The sequence below is a fragment of the Mytilus edulis genome, chromosome 10 (assembly GCF_963676685.1).
Source record: "Mytilus edulis chromosome 10, xbMytEdul2.2, whole genome shotgun sequence".
In the NCBI taxonomy this organism is placed as follows: Eukaryota; Metazoa; Mollusca; class Bivalvia; order Mytilida; family Mytilidae; genus Mytilus; species Mytilus edulis.
Genome location: NC_092353.1, coordinates 43,572,648 through 43,595,655, shown reverse-complemented (window position 1 = coordinate 43,595,655; position 23,008 = coordinate 43,572,648). Strand labels below are relative to the sequence as shown.

Here is a 23,008-nt window from a genome sequence, read left to right as displayed (position 1 = left end):
AGACCTATTGCTTATAGTATCTGAGATATGGACTTGACCACCAAAACTTTACCTTGTTCACTGATCCATGAAATAAGGTTGAGGTCAGTTGAAAACTGTGTGATATATATATATATATATATAAAGTATGCAGCATCTATGTCTTGCACCTTCTAAAGTATAAAACTATTAAGAAGTTAGCTAACACTGCCGCCTCTGGATCAATATCCCTACGTCAAGCTTTCTGCAACAAAAGTTGCAGGCTCAACAACAAGAGAAAGCACACAAAAATGTGTTGGCATAAGTACATAGCCCTGTTCTGATGCAAACAAAAAGCAAAATTTGTCCAGAAACTAAAAAAGTTAGCATCCCTCTTGAATATATGGGTAAATTGCAAAAGGACCTGTATTATAGTCCATAACAACATTTCAAATTTCAATTAATTGTGTGTAGGTTTAATGATGCTCTTCTGTGGAAACCAAATGTTTTGCATTATCAATAGGCAAGACATTAGAAAGCCAAATTGAAAAGATTCAAATTTTAACTAAACTGTGATTAGTGGTCTGCAATGTTTTATCAAAGGAGTAGGTTCAGTAAGACCCCTTTTTGGCCCCAAAATATAGCAGTTTTACAAAATTGTTAAAATGTAAACCTTTAGTTATTTATTGGATAGTAGAATGCTTCTGCTACATAAATATGGGCTGTTTATGGCAATACAATGCACATATATCCGGTACTAGCACCATTAAGTCATGCTAAATTACTGAAATCCTCATGATTCTAGCATTTTAGTTAAATTATAGACGGTTTTCGTGTAAAACGAAAGTGGCCGCATTCGTGTTCATCCTTATATTGAACTGTAAGTTGTATTTTATGATAATACATAACATATATAAAGGTTGAGGATGAACACGTATGCGGCCACTTTCATTTTTACCAAAAAACATCTGAAAAGTGACATTTTTCGGCATATTAGGTAGATTTTTCATATTTGAGCTTGAATCGGATCGTTTTTAATGACTCAATCTGTTAAAACTTTCACATAAACTTTCACATAAACTAATTAATTCAAATAAAATAGACACTTAAGTGTTTAAAAAGTGGTAAAAATCTTTCGTCAGATGAACCTGAAATTTGGGGCCAAAATCGGCCCTTACCAGACCTACTCCTTTAAAACAGATGTATAATAGTCCCTAACAACATATACACATCAAAAGATTTAGTTGAACCAAAAACAATGTTGACACAAGGTGTATTTGGCCATTTCATTTTAGGTCAGTTTTCGTCATATATTCAAGTACTTATACACCCTTGGCTACAATTTTTAACTTATATGTTCATGATGAAGATAAATCTAGTGAAACACTGCTGACACAATACCTTTTTTTTTTTAAAGTGATATTTTTAATCGTTTTGAAGAGGCATAACACCAAAACAATCATGAAATTTGTCAAATTGAAAATGGATCTATGATTAGAGGTGTGTTGTAACATGTTTTAATGATTTGGTGGAGATTTATTTAAGTTATTGTGTGGAAACATGTTGCTAATTCTTTGTTGTGGTGGTAAATTACTCAGGTCCAACGCTTGTGAAACCTGTAAACAAGAACTAGATTGGTGTTTTATAGTGGTCCTTTACAACTTTTTATGCCCCACCTACGATAGTAGAGGGGCATTATGTTTTCTGGTCTGTGCGTCCGTTCGTCCGTCCGTCCGTCCGTCTGTCTGTCCGTTCGTCCGTCTGTCCCGCTCCAGGTTAAAGTTTTTGGTCAAGGTAGTTTTTGATGAAGTTGAAGTCCAATCGACTTCAAACTTAGTACACATGTTCCCTATGATATGATCTTTCTAATTTTAATGCCAAATTAGAGTTTTTACCATAATTTCACGGTCCACTGAACATGGAAAATGATAGTGCGAGTGGGGCATTCGTGTACTGAGGACACATTCTTGTTTTAATTTCAAATGATTTGATATGTAAGCCAAATAAAATTACTGATCAAGTTTGGCTTCAAGTGACCCAGTGTCTACAGAGGAAAATATTTTTACAGAATATCCATTTCAGATGATATTGTATATGTTCCTTAAATCATAACTACAATCCCGTTCACTATCACGAATATGACCTACAGAATTATACTATTTAAAGGGTTTGTAATAGACATGTTAGATAAATGATTACTTTTGACAAACAACAAACGAGAGTCGAGAGATGATAAACATTTTAAAGGGGTTGTCTCAAAAGATGTTTCGATATTTTCTATCGTTAACATAATGCATAATGTAAAGTCAAATAAAGCATGATAAAGTAATGATTTCCGCAGGGCGCAGCTTTAAACGACCACAGAGTTGGAACCCTCAATAGTTGGGGCAAGTATGGACACAACATTCAAGCTTGATACAGCTCTGAAATTGGATTGCGATTAAATAGTTGACACAACATAGGTTTCTTACACAGAATGAATGTGGTCTAAGAACTTAAACTTAAACACTTAAAATTTTTAAATTGGACATTTACCTATTATGGTCAAATATCCAAAATCTAAATACATGGTTAGATTCAGCATATCAAAGAACCCCAAGAATTCAATTTTTGATGAAATAAATAAAAGTTCAATTTTGGACCCTTTAGACCTCAATGTGGACCAATTTGATAACCGGGCCAAAATATCAAAAATCTAAATAGTATTACATGGTTAGATTCAGCATATATATCAAAGAACCCCATATATTCAGTTTTTGTTGCAATCAAACAAAGTTTAATTTTGGACCCCGATTTGGACCAACTTGAAAACTGGGCCTATAATCAAAATTCTAAATACATGTTTAGATTCAGCATATCAAAGAACCACAAGGATTCAATTTTTGTTGATATCAAACAAAGTTTAATTTTGGACCACGATTTGGACGCTTGAAAACTGGCCCCATAAGCAAAAATCTTAATACATGTTTAGATTAAGCACATCAAAGAACGCAGGATTCAATTTTTGTTGATATCAAACAAAGTTTAATTTTAGACCACGATTTGGACCAACTTGAAAACTGGTCCAAAAAGCAAAAATCTTACTACATGTTTAGATTCAGCATATCAAAGAACCCCAAGGATTCAATTTTGTTAAAATCAAACAAAGTTTAATTTTGGACCCCGATTTGGACCAACTTGAAAACTGGGCCCATAATCAAAAATCTAAGTACATGTTTAGGTTAAGCATATCAAAGAACCCCAAGAATTCAATTTTTGTTGAAATCAAACAAAGTTTAATTTTGGACCCTGATTTGGAACAACTTGGAAATTGGGCCCATAATCGAAAATCTAAGTACAGGTTTAGATTCAGCATATCAAAGAACCCCAAGAATTCAGTTTTTGTTTGAATCAAACTAAGTTTAATTTTGGACCCTTTGGACCTTAATGTAGACCAATTTGAAAACAGGACCAAAAATTAAGAATCTACATACACAAGTTAGATTCGGCATATCAAAGAAGCCCAATTATTCAATTTTTGATGAAATCAAACAGTTTAATTTTGGACCCTTTGGGCCCCCAATCCCTAAACCGTTGGGACCAAAACTCCCAAAATCAATCCTAGCCTTCCTTTTATGGTCATAAACCTTGTGTTTAAATTTCATAGATTTCAATTTACTTATACTAAAGTTATGGTGCGAAAACTAAGAAAAATGCTTATTTGGGCCCCTTTTTGGCCCCCAATTCCTAAACTGTTTGGACCAAAACTCCCAAAATCAATCCTAGCCTTCCTTTTGTGTTCATAAACCTTCTGTTTAAATTTCATAGATTTCTATTTACTCATACTAAAGTTATTGTGCGAAAACCAAGAAAAATGTTTATTTGGGCCCTTTTTGGCCCCTTATTCCTAAACTGTTGGGATCAAAACTCCCAAAATCAATCCCAACCTTTTTTTGTGGTCATAAACCTTGTGTTTAAATTTCATAGATTTCTATTTACTTAAACTAAAGTTATAGTGCAAAAACCAATGTGTCAACGTCATACCAATATATGAATAAAAAGGGTCTCTATCTCTTGTGAAGAGTTGTCTCATTAGCAATTATACCATACCTTCTTTTCTATATCTATGAAATCAAGTTGAAGTCCGTGTTCTATTTCTGGCATCGGGTTGAATTGTTGTGCATCAATTTTGGTGGCCAAGGAAACCGCTGCGTACAACATGTACAAGTTGTAAGTGGTTTTGGTTGTCAATTAAAACCTATTTTGTATCGATCTAATGAGTTAAGCCATTTTCAACGGATATTTATAGTTCGTTCTCATGTTGTGTTGTTACACCACTTTCCCAGGTATGGGGAGGGTTGAGCGCTCACAAACTTTCCCAGGTTAGGGGAGGGTTGAGCGCTCACAAACATATATAACCCCACCAAATTTATGTGACTATCCCAAGTCAGGAGCCTTTAGTTCAATGGTTGTCTTTTGTTCATGTCTGTCATAATTGTTTTGTTATAAATTAGGCCGTTAGTTTTCTCAATTGCATTGCTTCATATTTTTCATGTCAGAGCCTTTTATAGATGACTAAATGGTATGGGTTTTTCTTATTGTTGTAGGTCGTACAGTTGCCTATAATTACTTACATTCACTTTAATTTACAATTATTATACCTCATCAGGCTATTTTTTTACTGGGTGTGAATAGAGTTCATATATCTGTGTACGGAATAAAACTGTTCCTGTGGTTCATTTTGCAGGCCAAAAAAAATGCATGAAATGCATACTATTATTTGCCTGTTTGTCATTTTCATTTTTAGCCATGGCGTTGTCAGTTTGTTTTCGATCAATGAGTTTGAATGTACCTCTGGTATTTTTTGCCTCTTTTTTTTTAAAGATTATATATAGTAATGTCAGACAATAAATAACATCGATAGTTAAAACCTTAATAATTCTTGCAAAAAGGTCACAGGAGTGACAAAAATAGGTTGAGGTTATCTTATTTTCCAGGTATAATTTAAATGTACAGAATTCCATAATTCCAATTTAATTTTCGCATTTCAGGATATTTAGGAAAAACTCAATCTATCGAGGATTTTCTACAATTAAAAGACAACAATAAATAGCTTATTATTTTATTCAACTATAACAAGTGTGTTGTTGTTTTTTAACCACAACATAATAAAATACAACATGTGACTTACATCTGACCATGTCGAAGATAACCATATATAAATGTGAGTGATTAGTTGTAAATTTATATATATATACACACAATTAAAGGCCAGGTCTGATATGCATAAAACTACTAAAGTTAAGATTTATTCTGAACAAACAGATTTTTCTACATGTTGGATAGGAAGGATATCTTAACTTAAGTGGTTCTATACATATCACCCCTGATCAAAGATTGTCTACAGGTATTTAATCATGTATATAATATAATACATTGTAAAACCAATGTACTGTACATTAGCACAATATTCTGTCTAGAACAATAATATCAATGTCAAAGATAGACCACTTTAAATATTTTTTTGTTCAACAAACCTAAACAAGCATTTTTTCATAGAGCAGGGATAAAAACAAGATATTAAAGATAATTCTGCACCATATATTACATAAATATTTACTATCTTTCCTTTCTTATTTTTACTCTTCATAATAATCATGGAGGTGTTTTAAATGGTAATGTTATAGTAAATTAAGTACATACAATTATTTGAGATAATAAAAAATGTTATCCAAGAAATAAGTCAACATTTTCTAATATTGCTGTCATTCACTATGAGAAATTTATAAAATTCTTTTAAAAAGTTATAAAAGCCTTTGAATATGTCCATGGTTGCTTATATGACTCTTCCCCTACTTGACTTATAAAACAATTGCAGGTTAACATTAAATTACCACAAGTAAAATTCTAATGAAATGATAAAATATTTAATACACATAGATCTCAGTAGATTTACAAGCTCGATTGTTTACTTTCATATTCTGTACACTTTGGACCAACTTTATATATCATGTTCTTGATATAAAATAATATCAAAGCATGGCACAATACAAAGATGTAGTGTTTTTAACTATAAATGTAAATTGATTGATTGTTAGTATTTTACCACCTTTTAAACCCAACATTTGGGCTATTTCTTGACGGCCAATTTTATTGGTGGGAGAAGCTGAAGTGCACAGAAAAAAACACCAACCTTTGATAGGAAAACTGACAATCAGTCAGTTAAGATTTGAGTTGAGTGTTCCTGCACGAGTAGGATTCGAACTCACAACCTCAGGGTTTTTCTAGGTTAATTTCCTGTCATAATTCTACGCTTAAAAATGTGCTTTTGACAATGCTTTAAACACTACAGAAAGAAGCATTCAATATTAAAATCAATCTTTGACATTATGTATGATGCTTCTATAATATTCTGCTAATTTCATAGTTTTTAAAGAAAAAGACAATTTAAACTAATGTAAATATAAAATATATATACACAGAATGTATTTTTAAGGTTTAACATCATTTATAACTGTACATCAATAATTCGACTCATCACAGCTGTTTTCCTCTATAGTATCTGAACTGTCCATTTAGTTGTTATGTTGTTATTACAACTAAAAACTTCAGAAGTATCGGAATAGTTTCATTAGTTGTCATTCCAAATACAACTTCAGAAGTATCGGAATTGTTCATTTAATTTAGTTGTTAATGTTTTTATTACAACTAAAATTTTCAGAAGTATCGGAATAGTTTCATTAGTTGTCACAACAACTACAAACTTCAGAAGAATCAGAATTGTTCAATTAGTTGTCATGTTGTATCCTCTGAATTGAGGCGGATGATTTTCTTCTGATGTCTGACTGTGTGTATAATTATTTCCAACAGCCATCATGGGCATTTTGGATGGATGGTTACCAGACTTGTGACCTTTACCATGCTTGGCAAACTCTTCATGTAAAGGCTTTGGAATAGATGCAGCTGGAAAACAAAATTTAACATAAAAAGAAGCTCTTCGATAAGGTTTACACTATTTTGTTTATATATGTTTTTTGTTTTAGATCGTACAATATTTTGATGATATATGTTTTTTTGTTGAGGTCGTACAATACTTTGTTTATATATGCCTTTTAGTTGAAGGTTGTACAACCTAGTTGTTAACTTCTATGTCAACTTGTATCTGGTATAGAGTTGTCTCATTGGCGATCATACCACATCTTCAAAATCAAAAGACATATTCGCCAAAAATGAACCTTGTTCTTATACTTTTTTAGGGGTAACACACAGAATAAAAATTTGATTACAAAGTTCCAATTAAATTCTACATGAAATGTAAAACTTGTCTTACCAGCTGAAGCTCTTAAAGCCAAGTGTTGATAGACTTGTTTCATTCGTTCTGTGTTAACTTTACTGACTTCAGCATGATTGACCATCGGCAATGGGTAGTCTTTACCAATGATACATTTAGCAGCTTTCTGTACACTCTCAGGAGCATTCCACGGCTCATAGATATATTTTGGTGGAAAAGCCTTTAGTACTGGTAAATATTTTCTGGAATAAGAAAATAATAAATATTAATGATGAATACAAAATAATTATGCTTCTTTAATACTTCACTATGACAAAGTGACAATTCAGATATGAACCATGTAGTTTTACTAAAACTAAGTTTTTGGATAAACATATATAAACATAATTTTCTTTTACATTAACCTGAAAATAAGTACTGGTACTGTCAAATCAGAAATTGTTGCGATGTTTTTATTATAGCAAAACATGTGACAGGGTTATAATCAAATAATTTAAACTCCCAATTTGAAATTTGTTATATGAATTAAACAGGATTTTCTCAAAATCGCAAAAATTAAAATTGCATTTTAGTTTACATAACTTAATCCCAATAATTAATGCAGTCAATAATTTCTGAATTTACAGTAAAGTTATCCAATTTTTTATAATAGGTTTTCATGTGGGATATAATGGTGATACAAGATTAGCATCTAATAAGTTATTTGATTGGATGACAATGGCATGAAGAAACGTAATGTGAATAGCCTCAACTAATCCATTGGCAAGGTGCTTCAATCAAACAAAATGAACTGATAATTGACAGATTATTTCATAATTCAATACATAACAGAAATTTTGATCTGATTTTACTGTAAATTCAGAAGTTATTGGGTGCATATATTATTGTGATTTTGTAATTTTAAGACTGTATGCGATTTAAGAATTTCAGATATTGAGAAAAATGCTGTTTAATTCATAAAAAAAGTTTCTAATTGTGAGTTTAAATTAAAGAAATTATTACCATGTAGAATTTTTCACAATAATAAAAACATCGCAATAACTTTTAAATTTACAGTACATGTTCAAAATAATGGATGCATACATTAACTAATATGATAAGTTTCTGTTTGTTACTGTCTTTTTATTCTAATATTTGCCAATGCACAAAATGATACCAATGACTGGTTTGAACAGCTTTTATAGAATTTAGGTACTGTGGATTCATTATTATTCGTTGGATACAAATTTTCGTGGATTTCATGGGTAAAGGTAAACCACTAAATTAAATGTTCAACAATGACAAATTTTCTATAGGTTTGTATGCAGACTTTTGCAAAACCACGAAAACAAATACCGTTATCCACGAACATGCAAGTTTTCCTTAATCCACAAAAATTGGTACCCACGAGATTAAATGAATCCACGGTCTTGTTTATATAACTACCTGATGAAGTCACCACTGGGATCAGCTCTTCTACCAAACCCAACAGGACAATAACAATGGAAAAATTGTTGAAAAAATGAACTACATGATAACCACATCCACGTGCCTGCATTTACACTCCAATCAGCATCTAATAATAACTCATCAAAAACCTAAAACACAAAAAAAAACAAGGTTATGATATGCTGTTAAATTAAATGAGTTGTCTATACAAGATGAAATTAGAATCCTGAATAGAAATTACAAGTAAAGAAAGATTGGGGTCTAAAATGAAAACAAAGAACTTTCTCATTATTTGATAAAAGTGTAATCTATATCATGCTATTTTTTTAAATATAATAACAAGTATGTGTAACAAATCTCTTTTTCACGCTATACATTGTGCAACAACTGTTTAATCATGCAAAAAACAAAGTAATTAGAATATAAAAGATTATCATTTAAGTAAGCTAATATAACAAGCAAAAATTGCATGTACTTTGATTATTAAATTTCTAGTTATAAAACTGAACATCATGTTTTTAAACAACTCATCAAGGAGCTAAGCAAAATAATTGAGTTAATAAATAACTACCTTCATGCCTTCCTCCCATGATATCCACAGGTCTCCTCTTGTCAGGAAACACGCCACAGAATGTCGTGCAAGATGATGTATCCACCCCACCTGTCGTAGCTGTGTCATTATTGCATCTATCCATGGAAAACCGGTTTTGCCCTAAAATGTTAAATAAGGTTATCGGTCAAAATTAATCAGAATGTAGCCGATCATGCTAGGGCTGTGAAGCCAGTCAAGGTTATTAAACACTTCTATCATTATCATCAGATTTTTATTTGGCCTGTTATGTTTTCAATGTCTTTTTGTTGTTTTTGTGACTGTTTATGATTTTATAATAGAAGGTAATAATAGAGGCCATGGGGCTATATTTTTTGGAAAACAAGTGCTATGTTTATTTCCATAGTGCTATTTGAAAATTGTGAGGAGAACACTGAGACTGTAAATCATTAAAAACATACAATTATGAGGGTAGTAATGCCCTTTACCGTCAGGCGTCAAACGGTCATTTTCGGCTACAGTTAGCATCAAATTGATTAAAATTTTACTGTGAATCGTCAAAATATCCTTATCGTGATTCATCAAAGATCACAAATAATTACCGTTACCTTTATTTTGGGAAAAAAAATAACGTGATTACCGGTAGTCAAAATCATTCAATTTTTTAAGATCTAAAAGAAGTGCACATGTTATCGTCATGCACCAAAAATTGACATTTTTATCATTTGGCAAGAATTTTCACTGTTATTCGTCATGAAGGTACCCCCATTACCACCCTCAATTATGTAATGATATTTTCCTTTGCCCATTTAGCTAAAGCTTCTGGATTTTTATCCCACGGAACCTGTACACATATAGGATTATCTAACATTTACAATTATGTAATGATATTTACCTCTGCCCATTTAGCTAAAGCTTCTGGATTTTTATCCCATGGAACCTGTACACATATAGGATTGTCTGTCATCTGGTCAAAGTTAGGGTTATTTGTGGCAGCAGAATAAAAGAACTCCCTCCAAAGCAACTGACCATGTAATGATAATGGGGGATCACTACTTTTCTTCACCTAAAATAAAATCATGTAATCTTAGTGGTCAAATTTTCTCACATTTATTGCAACTTTCTATTTAATGATGACGGATCACTACTTTTCTTTACCTAGAATAAAATCATGATATATATCTTAATGGTCAAAATTTCTCATATTTATTGCAACTGCCCATGTATTGATAAGAGCAGATCACTCAATGTCTTCACCTAGAATAGAATCATGATCTATATGATTGTTTCATACATATACCATTGTATACATAAAATTATCATAAAAAGTTTTTTATGAACATTTCCATATCTATAAAAATAAACAGAATATTCTGATGTATGAATGTGCAGTCTTCATGCTAAGCCACAATCCCAGCTGCCTAGTCTTTTTAATACTATCCTGCCTTTAGGAATTTCTTCCACAGGCAACTAGAGTATGTACAATATTTAACAAAAAATGAGCATTGGGTTTTTGGCGGCAAATGTTATTGTTTAGACTGCATGTGTTAATATACACTGTTATAATTACCTTTCTAAACAATTCCCTCAGCTTCCAGTAAAATGTTCGTGAAGACAGACAACCAAACCTGAGGTAGGGACTTAGTGCTGTCTGACTGGGGAATAGTGACTGGGTCGTCATTTTTGGCTTCTCAAAACTTGCAACCCATGCCTAAAATAATATTTATTCATGGATATAAAACAATAGATAAACAAACTCAAGATTTAAAATGAAACATAAGGTTCAGGGGTTGAAGTCATAAAACTTTGCTCAGTGCTTGGAGCACAAAAATCATGCTCGAAACATCAAATCCTGTATTTTGATTGGTTGATTCTCGAGTCTGAGTACAAAAATCTTGCTCAAAAGTTTTATGACCGTAAGGCCTGATGTCTGTCTATTCTTTTGATCATGGTGTTGTTTTTTTCTCTGCAGACTATTTTCTCTTTATCTACTTGATAATTATTTCGGATCCCTTGTTGTATTTTTAATGCCAAACTCCAAAATTAAAATTACCAATGCAAGTAGGGTGTAAATTAAAGGATTGTTATACATAGAGAATATTAAAGAGTACTGTCAAATATGTAAACAAATTTAAAGGTCAATGTTGGGACAAGAAAATAATGACCTTATAAAGTGGTGATCTTCGAAGTTGAGGTTCAAATTTAGATAAGGACAAGCAAAATGACTTAAGTTTATGTTTGAATTTTTTTTAATTTACACTTCAACAAATTTTGAGTGTTTTAATTGACACTCAAAATTTGTTAAAGTGTAAATAGAGTGCTAAATGATTACTAGTAAGAAAACCAAATCAATATATATATATGGAAGTGTTTAACAACCTTGACTGGCTTTTCAGCCCTCGCACGGTCGGGGTAGTAAATCAATAACAAGTTACAACATCCAATTATACAATGTATTACAAAGCAGCTGTCATGTGATAAATGGGTAATTATATTCATGACATTTATGTAAGTTACCAAATTGGGTTATGTAAAGAATGATAAATTAAAACATATATGGTACCCAGGGTATGTACTTTGGAAATAGGTTACCAAAAAATAAAAGCCATTTTTTTAATTACACTTTTATCACAGTTTAAAAAAAAAGGTATATAACAACAAAACATCATTGATATTTAGAAGGGCCTTCCCTAGGTCTCATGTTTATTTTTATGGAACAACCACAACAACAAAAATCAAAACATTGACATCATTAAGCTTACCTTTCTCTCCAAATGTCTCTCTAATCTGGCTAATGCTTCTGTTTCACCACCTCTGAAGATTGTTGGTCCAAGACCTTCTGTGTCAAAACCTACAGAAAAATATTCATGTTCAAGAAAGGTTTTTGGACAATAGTTAAGAAACAAAATCAGTTGAGAAATAACTTATTCAGAAACTGTTTAATTTTATTTATTTTTTTTTCAAATTCACAGTGAAAAATTTTGTACCCATATGCATGCCCTTGTTTACTTGTTTTTGCAAATTTTTATTTTTATTTCAGAATAAGGTGTATTTTCTAATATTGTGCTTTATTGGATTAGAATATTTGTTAACAGTAGAGCAACATTTATGTTATTGTTTTAAACGTTACATTTAAATGTTAAATTATAAAATTTTTGAAAACTTGCAAATTCAAAATTAATTGCATGCAGTTATTATTTTGATTGCTGAATAACACATAAGCAAATTATCAGAAAATGCTACAAATACTCATTCTATGATCATGTAAATGTTTACTTAAATTTCATCGTATTCTTTAGTAATATTAAAAATTTGAAAACATTTCTAAATTCATGGTACATCTTTTTCAACACTTGTAAGAACACATACAATGTGTCTGCTACTTTTCCCCATTTTCACAATACTGTGGATTCATTTATTTTTGTGGGTATCAATTTTTGAGAAACGCAAACTTGCATATGTGTGGATATTTGATTTCATGGTTTTGCCATTGTCTGTATAAAAAACCTATTTAAAATATATGTTATTCGTTGAACATTTAAATTCATGGTTCACCTGTACCCAGGAAACCCACGAAAATTGGTATCCAACAAATAATAATGATTTCACAGTATATATACCTGAGCATTTTATTGATTGATTGATTGTGTTTTAATGCCACCACTTTTGGGCTATTTCATGGTGGCCAGTTTTTATTGGTGGAGGAAGCAGAGTGCCCTGAGAAAACTACTGATCTTCAATAGGAAAGCTGACAATCCTAGTCAATTAAGATTGGAGTTGAGTGCACCTGCATATTGGTGTTTGAACTCACAACCTCAGTGTTGACTTGCTAGTGATTGCAGTAGTAGAACTACCTAGACCACTTGGCCACTGAGGCCCCACCTGAGCATTATATCTTTTCTTGGTAAAGAAAGAAAGTTTAAAACTACATATCAAATTGGTATACAAATATTAGTATACAAACCTAGTTCTTCAAGGGATGGTACACCAAACTTGTCGTCATGGTCTTCTGAAATAGGTGTTTTGGTATGACCAATGAATTGTCTAGTGATAGTGTCTTCTGGCTGTTTGGGTGGGTCCATTTTTGATAGAATTGCCTGGAATCGTTTGTATGTGAGAGGAGGTACACCATTATTATAGCTTATTATCCTAAAAGAACAATTAGATTGTGAATTAAACATGTTAAATACAAAAAGTCATAAACAATATGCAAGGTTGTGAGGAGCAGTCTTCATAAAATAATATAAAAGATGTCAACTGATCAGCCCACTAAATTATCTCAACTTATACACCTACAAACTAATTAACACACGCATGTATTAGATAAGAGTGGATATTGTGAGTTCAATCCCTAGTTGTGTAAAACAAAGAATAATCTGGGATTGACTGATCAATTTGGAAAGCAAATAGAATTTAGGAGCAAGATTTAAGACTGAGTTGCTAAAAATAAAATTACAGGTGGGTCTGATTTCCAATGAACTGGTTCCTTGTGACCTAACAAGATAAAAATTCTGAGTCGCATGTTGGACTACATGTACTACACTTTGGTTCATATTCTAATTCTGAATGAGCTCAAATTATTACCTGTTTCATGTTAAATATCAATCAATCTAGCACACTGCAGCCTGATTGTAAATTGCACATAACAGAAATAATTTAAAGATAAATTCAGACACTACGGAATAAAATCAATATTTTGGAAATGATAAATAATGAAAATGAACAGAGTTAAATACAAGACCAAATATCAATTGCAATTGACATTTTTTTTAATTCTTACTTTTGTAATTCATATAATGTATGTGAGGTTTCGACAATGACTTCTACACCGGCTTCTTTGGCTAAATGTCTTATAGCAGCATCCCTTTCTTTACCAAACGGTTCTGGGTCCTCCTCAAAAGACAAAGTTGTAATGTTCCATTCCTACAAAGAAATTTCAAGACTTATTAAAATATATCGATACAGCTGAATTTTAGTTTACTCAAGCTCTTAATTAGAGTTATGATCTTTTTTAAAAAGATTCTTTTTACTCAATTTCAGCAAATAATTTAACTTTTATAGATAAAGAATCTGAAAAAGAAAAAAATGATCAACTGATGCAAGATAAAAATTAAAAGTTGTGGCAACTGATGTAAGATCAACAAAAACAAAAGAGATATCAGTCAGAAATTATTTTTCAAGTTTGTAATGTTAGAGTGTCAGACCATTGTTGAAAATGTATGCAGACCATGTGAGCCTCTAGTTGAGCTTTAAAATATTAAATTATTTGCATAAATGGCATTGTGAATACCCTATTAATTCAAAACATAGTGTTATCTAGCATTAATTATAGTATAACTAATCGTCATATTTGAATATAAAAAAATAAGACAAGGCGTGACCGAAAGACGCATGGATTAGTTTAATCCATAGTGGCCTTCCGTCACAAATTGTCTTATTTTTGATATTCAAATACGGCGATTAGTTATACTTTTTATTACATTGTCAAATAGCTTTTTTTTATGAAATTAATGTAGAAAATGTAAGGGACTATATGTTTTTCCTACGCATTTACAATTTGTTTTGATCCGACGTTATCGACGTCTTGACAACGCCTATTGTTGTATGACGTCAGAGAGTGAAATAACCACTTTTATTTCACATGTGAAATTATCGGTTTTTATTTAACTGGGAAATCAATGTAATTTATTGCAACCAATGTAATAATTCATAGTAAATGAGTTCCAGTGTCTTAAGAAATCTTTGAGAGAAGTTTGTGCCCTTAGACATGACTTTTTAAAAAAAAAATAAAAAATTGTAACATGACTGATAATTATTTGCTACATTAGAAATTGTTCATGTATTGTACACATGTTCATGTACTGAAAATACATATATCCATATAGTTTTATTCTACATCTCTAAAAAGCTATAATTAATCAAAAGTTACATAAATTTTTTTTTGACTGTTGAAGATTAGATTTTGAGTATTACCCTAAATATTCTAGGAAAGACATCTGTTGGTTGTCCTCTAATGACAAAAAGTCGAGAGTTCAGTTTCCTTAATGCTGCATCTAAATCTTCTAAACACTGCAGCAAAAATCTGAAAATGATAAATTATGATTTGTTATTATTGTCTTACTACACAATTCAGTAGTTCCTCATCAATTAAAACAAGCATTCTGCAAGTATTGCATGGCAATACATAGTTCCCTACCAGTTAAAAATTCATATTTTTGGAACAAAATTTAATCTTTCACTGAAGTGGACTTGCAAGCGGGAGATTTTTTGAAATATCATTATTTGAGCTCAAAACTGTAGGTTTGGCAGCTGGTATATATATGATGAACAATGAACAAATGATTAATATTACTGCTTATAGGCTGTCTAAAATGTTTAACAAAATATTTATAATGAAAACCGTCTCAGTGGCCGTATGACTGGATAAATTCAGAAGGCAATGCAAGCCAACAGAAGATCCAAGACATGCTTTTTTCAGCAGTAATGAAAATCAGTTAAAACCCAGTATTGCAGAATTCGTAGTATATTATAATAATGTGACTGAGTAGGTTTTAAGTACATTGTAGGCTATAATTGGCTTACACAACAAGCTAAATATATCATCTACAGATTGTTTAATGTTTCGTGATGGCCAAATTATGTTTTTGTAAACGTAAAGCATCGGTATAAAATCGGCTTGTCTCATCCGGTACTCAAACTCAAAACCTCTATATGACAGGTCTGTCCTGTAACCAACTGAGCTAAACTAAGAAGTACCTCCCTAGCTCAATGGCTAACATCTAGCTATAAGAATCTACTTCTTAAGTGATGGGAAGCAATGTATTGTCATCACACTATCATTGTATCAACACTAAGTTTTATTTGAAATGTTCAGTAAGTAAGTATTTTTATTGAAATAAAGTCCAAGCATTGAACTATCATCAATTGAACATATACATACATATGTGTTAACACAATTGAACAAAATCATTAAACAACAATACATTGAACAGAACAATTAATAATGATTCCAGGGCTGAGTTCATGTGTAAATATTTATATCTTAGTTATTTCAAAGAATTTACAGATTATCTCCCTTATTACACACAACAATTATACAACTTTAGATGTAGCATATTAATCTATTGCAATAAAAAATCATAATATCTAATAAAATTTGTAGATTTAGCTAACAAAGTCCTTATATTTGTATAAAGTAACATTCGTTTATAGTGGAAAATTGTTTTAACGTTGAATAAGTTACAATTAAAAATTGCTTGCTGGTCCCTCTGTGATTACCATTAGATAACGCTGGTTCATTTCCCAATCAATCTATCATCAAGGGAAGATAAATAATACTATTTTCGTTCATAGTCTTTTTCAAAAATGATGAGCGGTTCTTTATATTGGTATGTAATCATTTTAAACATTTCAAATTTATGAAATTATATTCGTACATCAATGTTTTTGATACACCAATAACAAAAACTGAAATATATTGAATTGATACATTTTGTAATTATTCAAAATTATATCAGAAACCTAAACTTAATTATAAAATAATGAACCTGTTAAGGGGAGAGAATACTCGCATAACTTTTTCGAATTGGCACATACTACATGTACAACAGAATGTCACTCTTGCATACAAATGGCACTTCAATATAATTAATTAACTGTGCAATCGTCCTCCACCTTCAATGATGATTCTAAATTATAAATATAACCAAAAGTTGTTAATCTATAGATAGTGAAAACTAATGAAAGCTAACCCACTGTAAAAATAATTCTTTGCAATTTTTTAAAACTTCCTCAGAAAAATGCTCGAGCCACTCGACTTTCATAGCTCAAAATAAACGTTTTAACACAATATTTGAATAAAGTAGTTAAGATTATTGGCTTCTCAAAGTGTAATATACTAATATTAATTAAATTTTTTAAGACGCAATAAAAATGGTATGCTTGCACCATCCTACCGAAATGCGGATTTAATTAAGTCCTGAACATCGGACATTTCTTCGTATATTTTAATCAAAAACCGGTTTTAACCAAATCACAAGTACGTGTTAAGATCCGACTAAATACCTATTTCCCGATATGGTCAGGTAAAGTTGCTATTAGATGTATATATACAGCTAATGATTAGTATTATACATCTTGTTTTAAAAACAGATTCATATCATATGTATTGTTGACACCTAAAATACATATTTTGCATATATCTAAATCATTAGTACTGCTTTATATATACCGTACTATAAATTTAAATTTCTCAAATTCAGAAAAATCAGAAAAGGAAGGTATAACAGATATAATGTTTTTAAATAGTTCTTCCCTTGGCTTGTTAAGTTTATTACATGTACATTTACATGCAATATATAGGACTCATATTTTTTACACAAGTCATTTACTTCCAGTCAAAATAGAAACCTGAATAAACAGACTCATTGTCCAAACCAGCCCTTTTTCATAGTCCCGTAGCCGGCCAGTTTATACAGGTTTTACTGTAATAATAAAATGAAATTCATCTTCAACTTCTTATTTACAGTTTACAAATCCTTTTCCTCTACAGGCAGTTTCTGATATTGACCTCTTTCAAATTTTCAATATATAAATTACTATTACTAATTTTTGATTTAATAAATGTTGTAATGCTTTTTTGTCAATATCTGTAAATAAATAGTTTTCTCTGCAAAAGTTAGTTTAAAAATTACGATAACTAATGACTGCCTTTTTGTTATAATTATAAAGTAACCCTTCCCAATAATGTATAAATCTATCCTCTACTTTTTTTACAATTGATCAAGGACGTATAACTAATATACGTCCCTGAATTGCTGAAATTAATTTTGACTTAGAAGGTACAATGTACTACATTTGTAAGGTACTTACAACAAATGTATGTATCTTGATTTTCCCAGACATGTCCAAAGCCAATAAGATTTAAAAAACTTAATCAAATATAACCAGTAACCAATATTAGACTTGAATGCAGTCAGAGAGACTGTGAAACAAAATATTTGTTCCCACGTGACATTTGACATGTTTGATCCGCAGGAACAAATTTCATAGGAAATGTTTTCCACCAGAATATATATCACAGAAAATATGTTCCAGCACTGTAAAAATTGTTCTGGAACTAGTTTCCTGACTAAATGTCAAATAAGTTCAAAATCATAGCTTCATTAATTTGAACAAATTTTGGCTCACATAAAGACCTAATTCACCGCTACATATACATGTTTATACTGCAATCAGCTATTTTACTATACAGATAAAGCTATATGTATAAACGTTAGCTTTATACGTCAATGACCTCAACTGACCTATAAGCCCAACCTTCCTACCCTTCAATGACCTCAACTAACCTATAAGCCCCACCTTCTTACCCGAACTACTGTATTTAACATAAAAGTCACATCACAACCATGACAACGTGCAGTAACAATGGTCAAACTTTTATGAGTTTAAACTTGTTATGTCTTCAAATTGGTAATTTATATACCATGTTTATTAAATGTCATTAATTAAGTTCATTTTCCCTTTCTAATTCCTTAAACTGTCATTAATGTCTTACCGCCTGGACTACGCTCATAGGGAAATACCCCAAAATGGTACCCCAAGAGGAAAATTCCAAACAATTTAACAATATTTGTTACATATTTTTTTATTTTATTATTTATTTTTTATCGATTTCAGTATAGACAATATACTTGTATAGTGTCTTGAAATATGAAATTTATTTGTATTCGGGACGAAACCGGGGAAAATACGCAGTATAACCACGCATTTCCCCGTTTCTAAGCCTCATACAAATAAATTTCATATTTCAAGACACTATAACGTTACGCACGGTATTCAGTCTGTTTCATTTGACCATTTCTTGGTGCATAAGTATGACAAAAACAAATCAAATCTACGCATTATTGAATAGTAACTTGTCTTGATTTTTCATTTGAATCGAAATTAAATAAAACTTGATTTTAATAAATTTAATAATATGTCTCATTATATGATTAAACAATGATTTTGTGTTCATAATTTGCCGTATTTGCCGTGTAAGACGTAACAACAAGCGCCAACCATCCAAATATAAACGAAGAAGAAATACTAACTACTGAATGGATTTCGTTAAAATTTGTACAGATGGGATATGATATGATCATATTGATTATGTTAAACGGTCACGATAAATATCCTGTCAGTTCGCAATCTAGCAGCCATTTTAGAAATTCCATATAGCTGTAAGATTTGAAAATTTGAGTACACAAAAATGACAGCTAACACTTCAATATTATAATATTTTCATATAAATAATAGGAAAGGTTCGCCACCTCTACGTAAAAATGTGATTTTATTGAATTTTACAAAAATGTGTTTATTTTTAACATAGCTTTTCCCATTTTATTTTTTTTCAGTATTTTCCGTGTCTCCCGTAAATGTTACCATAGAGCCATTGTTCAAGATTTTTGAGTGCCATGCTAATTTAGGGTATTTTAGATTTGTGACAGACAAATGAACTATGCAAACAAATGTTATTACTGAAATGTGATTTTGTTTAATCCTTCAAGGTTGAGGACACGCCAAATTTTTCATCAATTTCCATCAAGTTGTCCGTGTCTCCCGTAAATGTTACCACGTTCAAATTGAACGATTTTTGCACGGAACGTGAATGTAACGTTATAATATATAATTGTATTTCCCATTTGCTGAAAGTGTAGCATGTTGCCTCTTAAGCATTTGACACGTTCTGTGGGATGATAATGATATTATTTTGGGAGATATTTTTTTAGAATAATTACATTGTATTTAAATCAACAAGAAAATTTTTTAAGCCATTTGCTGATCATAAAAGTGTCGGATAAATAAAAGTATCATGCAAAAGATTAGGTATTTTTAATGTAATATATGTAGCACAAGCTTTAAACATGCGGAAGCTTTCGTTTTTGGATTCTAGTAACATAGATGCGTCTGCTAGTACGATTGTTACGTATATGTTGTATACACCAAAAATCATTTCCACTCATCCGACAAACAGACTCATTTGAAATTACCCATTATATTTCAAGAACTGCAGATCACTTTTTAATTTTAAATAAAATCAACAATTCTAATCTGCCGTTTTCATTTTAAAATCTGAGGATGAAACTAGAATTATAGATAAAGCAAACAGAGGATAAATAGTAGCAGTTGCTGCGATTGACCTGAACAAGGATTACTTTTCATCTTGAAATCTTCTTGAAAGACACATATTTAAGATGTTGATAATACGAATAAAAAGACCCTGAAATTATATTCGCGAACTGTAGTTAGAAAACTAGTTGAAGGTGGGTTAATAACATTTATACTCTTGAAACACAAAAAGCTTTGGTACTGGCTGTGTCCAATCGATATAAATGCCTAGTCCCAGATACTTGTGATGACGGAATTCTGAGAATCATAGAGGATATATAAATGCATTTTGCAACAATTGACATGCTTGGGCAGTGACAAATATTTGAAATATACACTTTCATTTTGTTAAGAATATGATGTCAAAAATATATACTAGTAATCAGTCATGTTATCATGCTGTTTTTTTTAAATAAATAGTTAAACATCAAAATGCAAGCCGTTTTATAAAAAGCTGCAAAGCTTTGACGTTTGGTACAGAAGTAGGATGAAATAATTGAAAAACGAGGTCAACTAACGTTACCATTACTAAACCGAACACCGTGCGTAACGTCTATACGTATATTGTCTAAAATATGTGTTGCTGATTTATGCACACCTAAAATTTAGGAACTTAAAGCATAACAATTGTCATTATATATATACAATGTTATTATCTTATATATACACAATGAAATTATGTTGTTGCTATATATATACAATGTATACAATGTAGTATGACATAATGTACAACACATCAAAAAATAGTTTATGCCAATAATTTCAGTACCTTAAACTTGATACTTATTCAACTACTAAAATTTAGACAGTAAAAGCTTACCTCCACTTAGCAATGCCCACTTGTGTAGATCCTGCAAACCAAGGGTCTAAAATGTACACACAACGATATGTGTCGGCACCTTTTAAAGCCTCTTTTAGTGCTGGGTTGTCGTGCAGCCTAAGTCCTTTTCTAAACCAATGTAAGATCTGCTTTTTGTTATTTCTAGGCATATTATTTCCAGTGTTATCGTTTTAAATTAAAAATAATAATGTAATATCAACTGTAAACTGTATAAGACCGTATAATATGAAATGTTTCTCAAGAATCTAAAATCTAAACAAACATACTGTAAACATGCTACGATCAACGTGACTTGAAATGAAATGGTGGCTGTGGCTAATTTCTTCATTCTGATTGGTTAGTTATTTTTAGAAACACGTTGCACTTGGCATTGAAAATTGTCAACGGCGAAAGTAAAGCAACAATTAATTTTAATGTGAAATCGATTCGTCAATAGTTAAAATAACCACAGAATCTGACCATGATTATTAAACTTTATTAGGCTTGTTAATAATGATAATAAATAGAGGCGTTTTGTCCAGCTGTCACAGAATATAAGTTCCGTCAATACTAATAACATTTATTCCAAAGATAATTTATTATGTAACAAAAGTTCCAATTGGAATTATTGTTATGTGATATTTATTCTATCAGCATAATAAAAGGACCAATGAATTTTTATCACATAAAATAAATTCCAAAAGGAAGTTTTATCACATAAAATAAATTCCAAAAGGAAGTTTTATTACATAATAAATTATCTTTGGAATAAATATTATGGTGGAAATTTTGTCTTATGACTGGTATTACAATTTGACTTATCATTTATATATTAAATTTTTGACATATCATTCATTAAAATGAAGAAAAGAAAATGGAAAAAATATTTTGTAATAATTATTCCGATAGGAAAAAGTATTAGACAGCAACCATTTGATTTTCTGGGGGAGGGGGGGGGGGCTATGGATTTTTTTTCACGGACAAACTTTTGTTTTTCTTTGAAAACTAGTCTCAGGCGAAAAACAATCTATTTTTTTGGCGACAAGTCGAAAACAATTTTTTTCTTTCAATTTTAGCATTACATATAGTAGCAGATAAGGGTGAAACAAACAATTTTTTTTCTCAGGGTCAAAACAAATTATTTTTTTCTCCAAAAACTTGGAAAAGGTATTATGAAATATGTATTCCCGATTGGGAAAAGGATTATGTAATAATTATTCCGAATGGAAAAAATATTATGTAATATTTATTCCTGATTGGAAAAAATATTATATAATATCTTTTCCGACCCAAAAATATTATTATATTCTTTCCATTACTACTGCCGAAATGGTAAATTGGTATTTACATTTATTATAAGAACAGGTATCATGAATATGGGGAATAATTTATTCATGAAATGCACATTTATACCCCTGGGGGTTGAAGGCAGATACAAACAATACAATACAATATACACAATGGAAAAATGAACATATTAAACATCATATATAAATGATAAAACAGTAATATTTATGCAGGTGTTGTATCCACTCCCCTCAGTGCAAATGACTTTTTAATGAACGGAACAGTAAGCTGCATAATATCAAATGAAGATAGAATTAATTGTAATCTATCTGTTTCAGACAATGTAAAGTATTCTGGACATATATTATTTATATCTTTTTCAAGCTGATTACGTAAAGATTTATTAATTTTACATTTTAAGAAAAAGTGGGTTTCATCTTCAACCGCATTTATATTACACTGTTTACATATTCTATTTTCTCTTTGAATTCTTTTATATCTACCCCTCTCTATTTCCAAGAAATGGTCACTTACTCGCATTTTA

The 23,008-nt window shown here is 30.9% G+C and overlaps 1 protein-coding gene across 1 annotated transcript; it reads right to left on the bottom strand.

Moving 5' to 3' along the window:
* Nucleotides 1–5,043: 5,043 nt before the first annotated feature.
* On the bottom strand, nt 5,044–21,533 carry LOC139491247 (cryptochrome-1-like). The gene is made up of 11 exons (XM_071278774.1): nt 21,178–21,533; nt 15,180–15,288; nt 13,987–14,129; nt 13,171–13,355; nt 11,969–12,057; nt 10,777–10,917; nt 10,102–10,272; nt 9,228–9,368; nt 8,654–8,805; nt 7,268–7,470; nt 5,044–6,900 (listed from the first exon to the last, which is right to left on the bottom strand). The coding sequence occupies exons 1-11, from the start codon at nt 21,345–21,347 to the stop codon at nt 6,722–6,724; spliced, it is 1,683 nt and encodes a 560-aa protein (XP_071134875.1). The 5' UTR covers nt 21,348–21,533; the 3' UTR covers nt 5,044–6,721.
* Nucleotides 21,534–23,008: the final 1,475 nt, after the last annotated feature.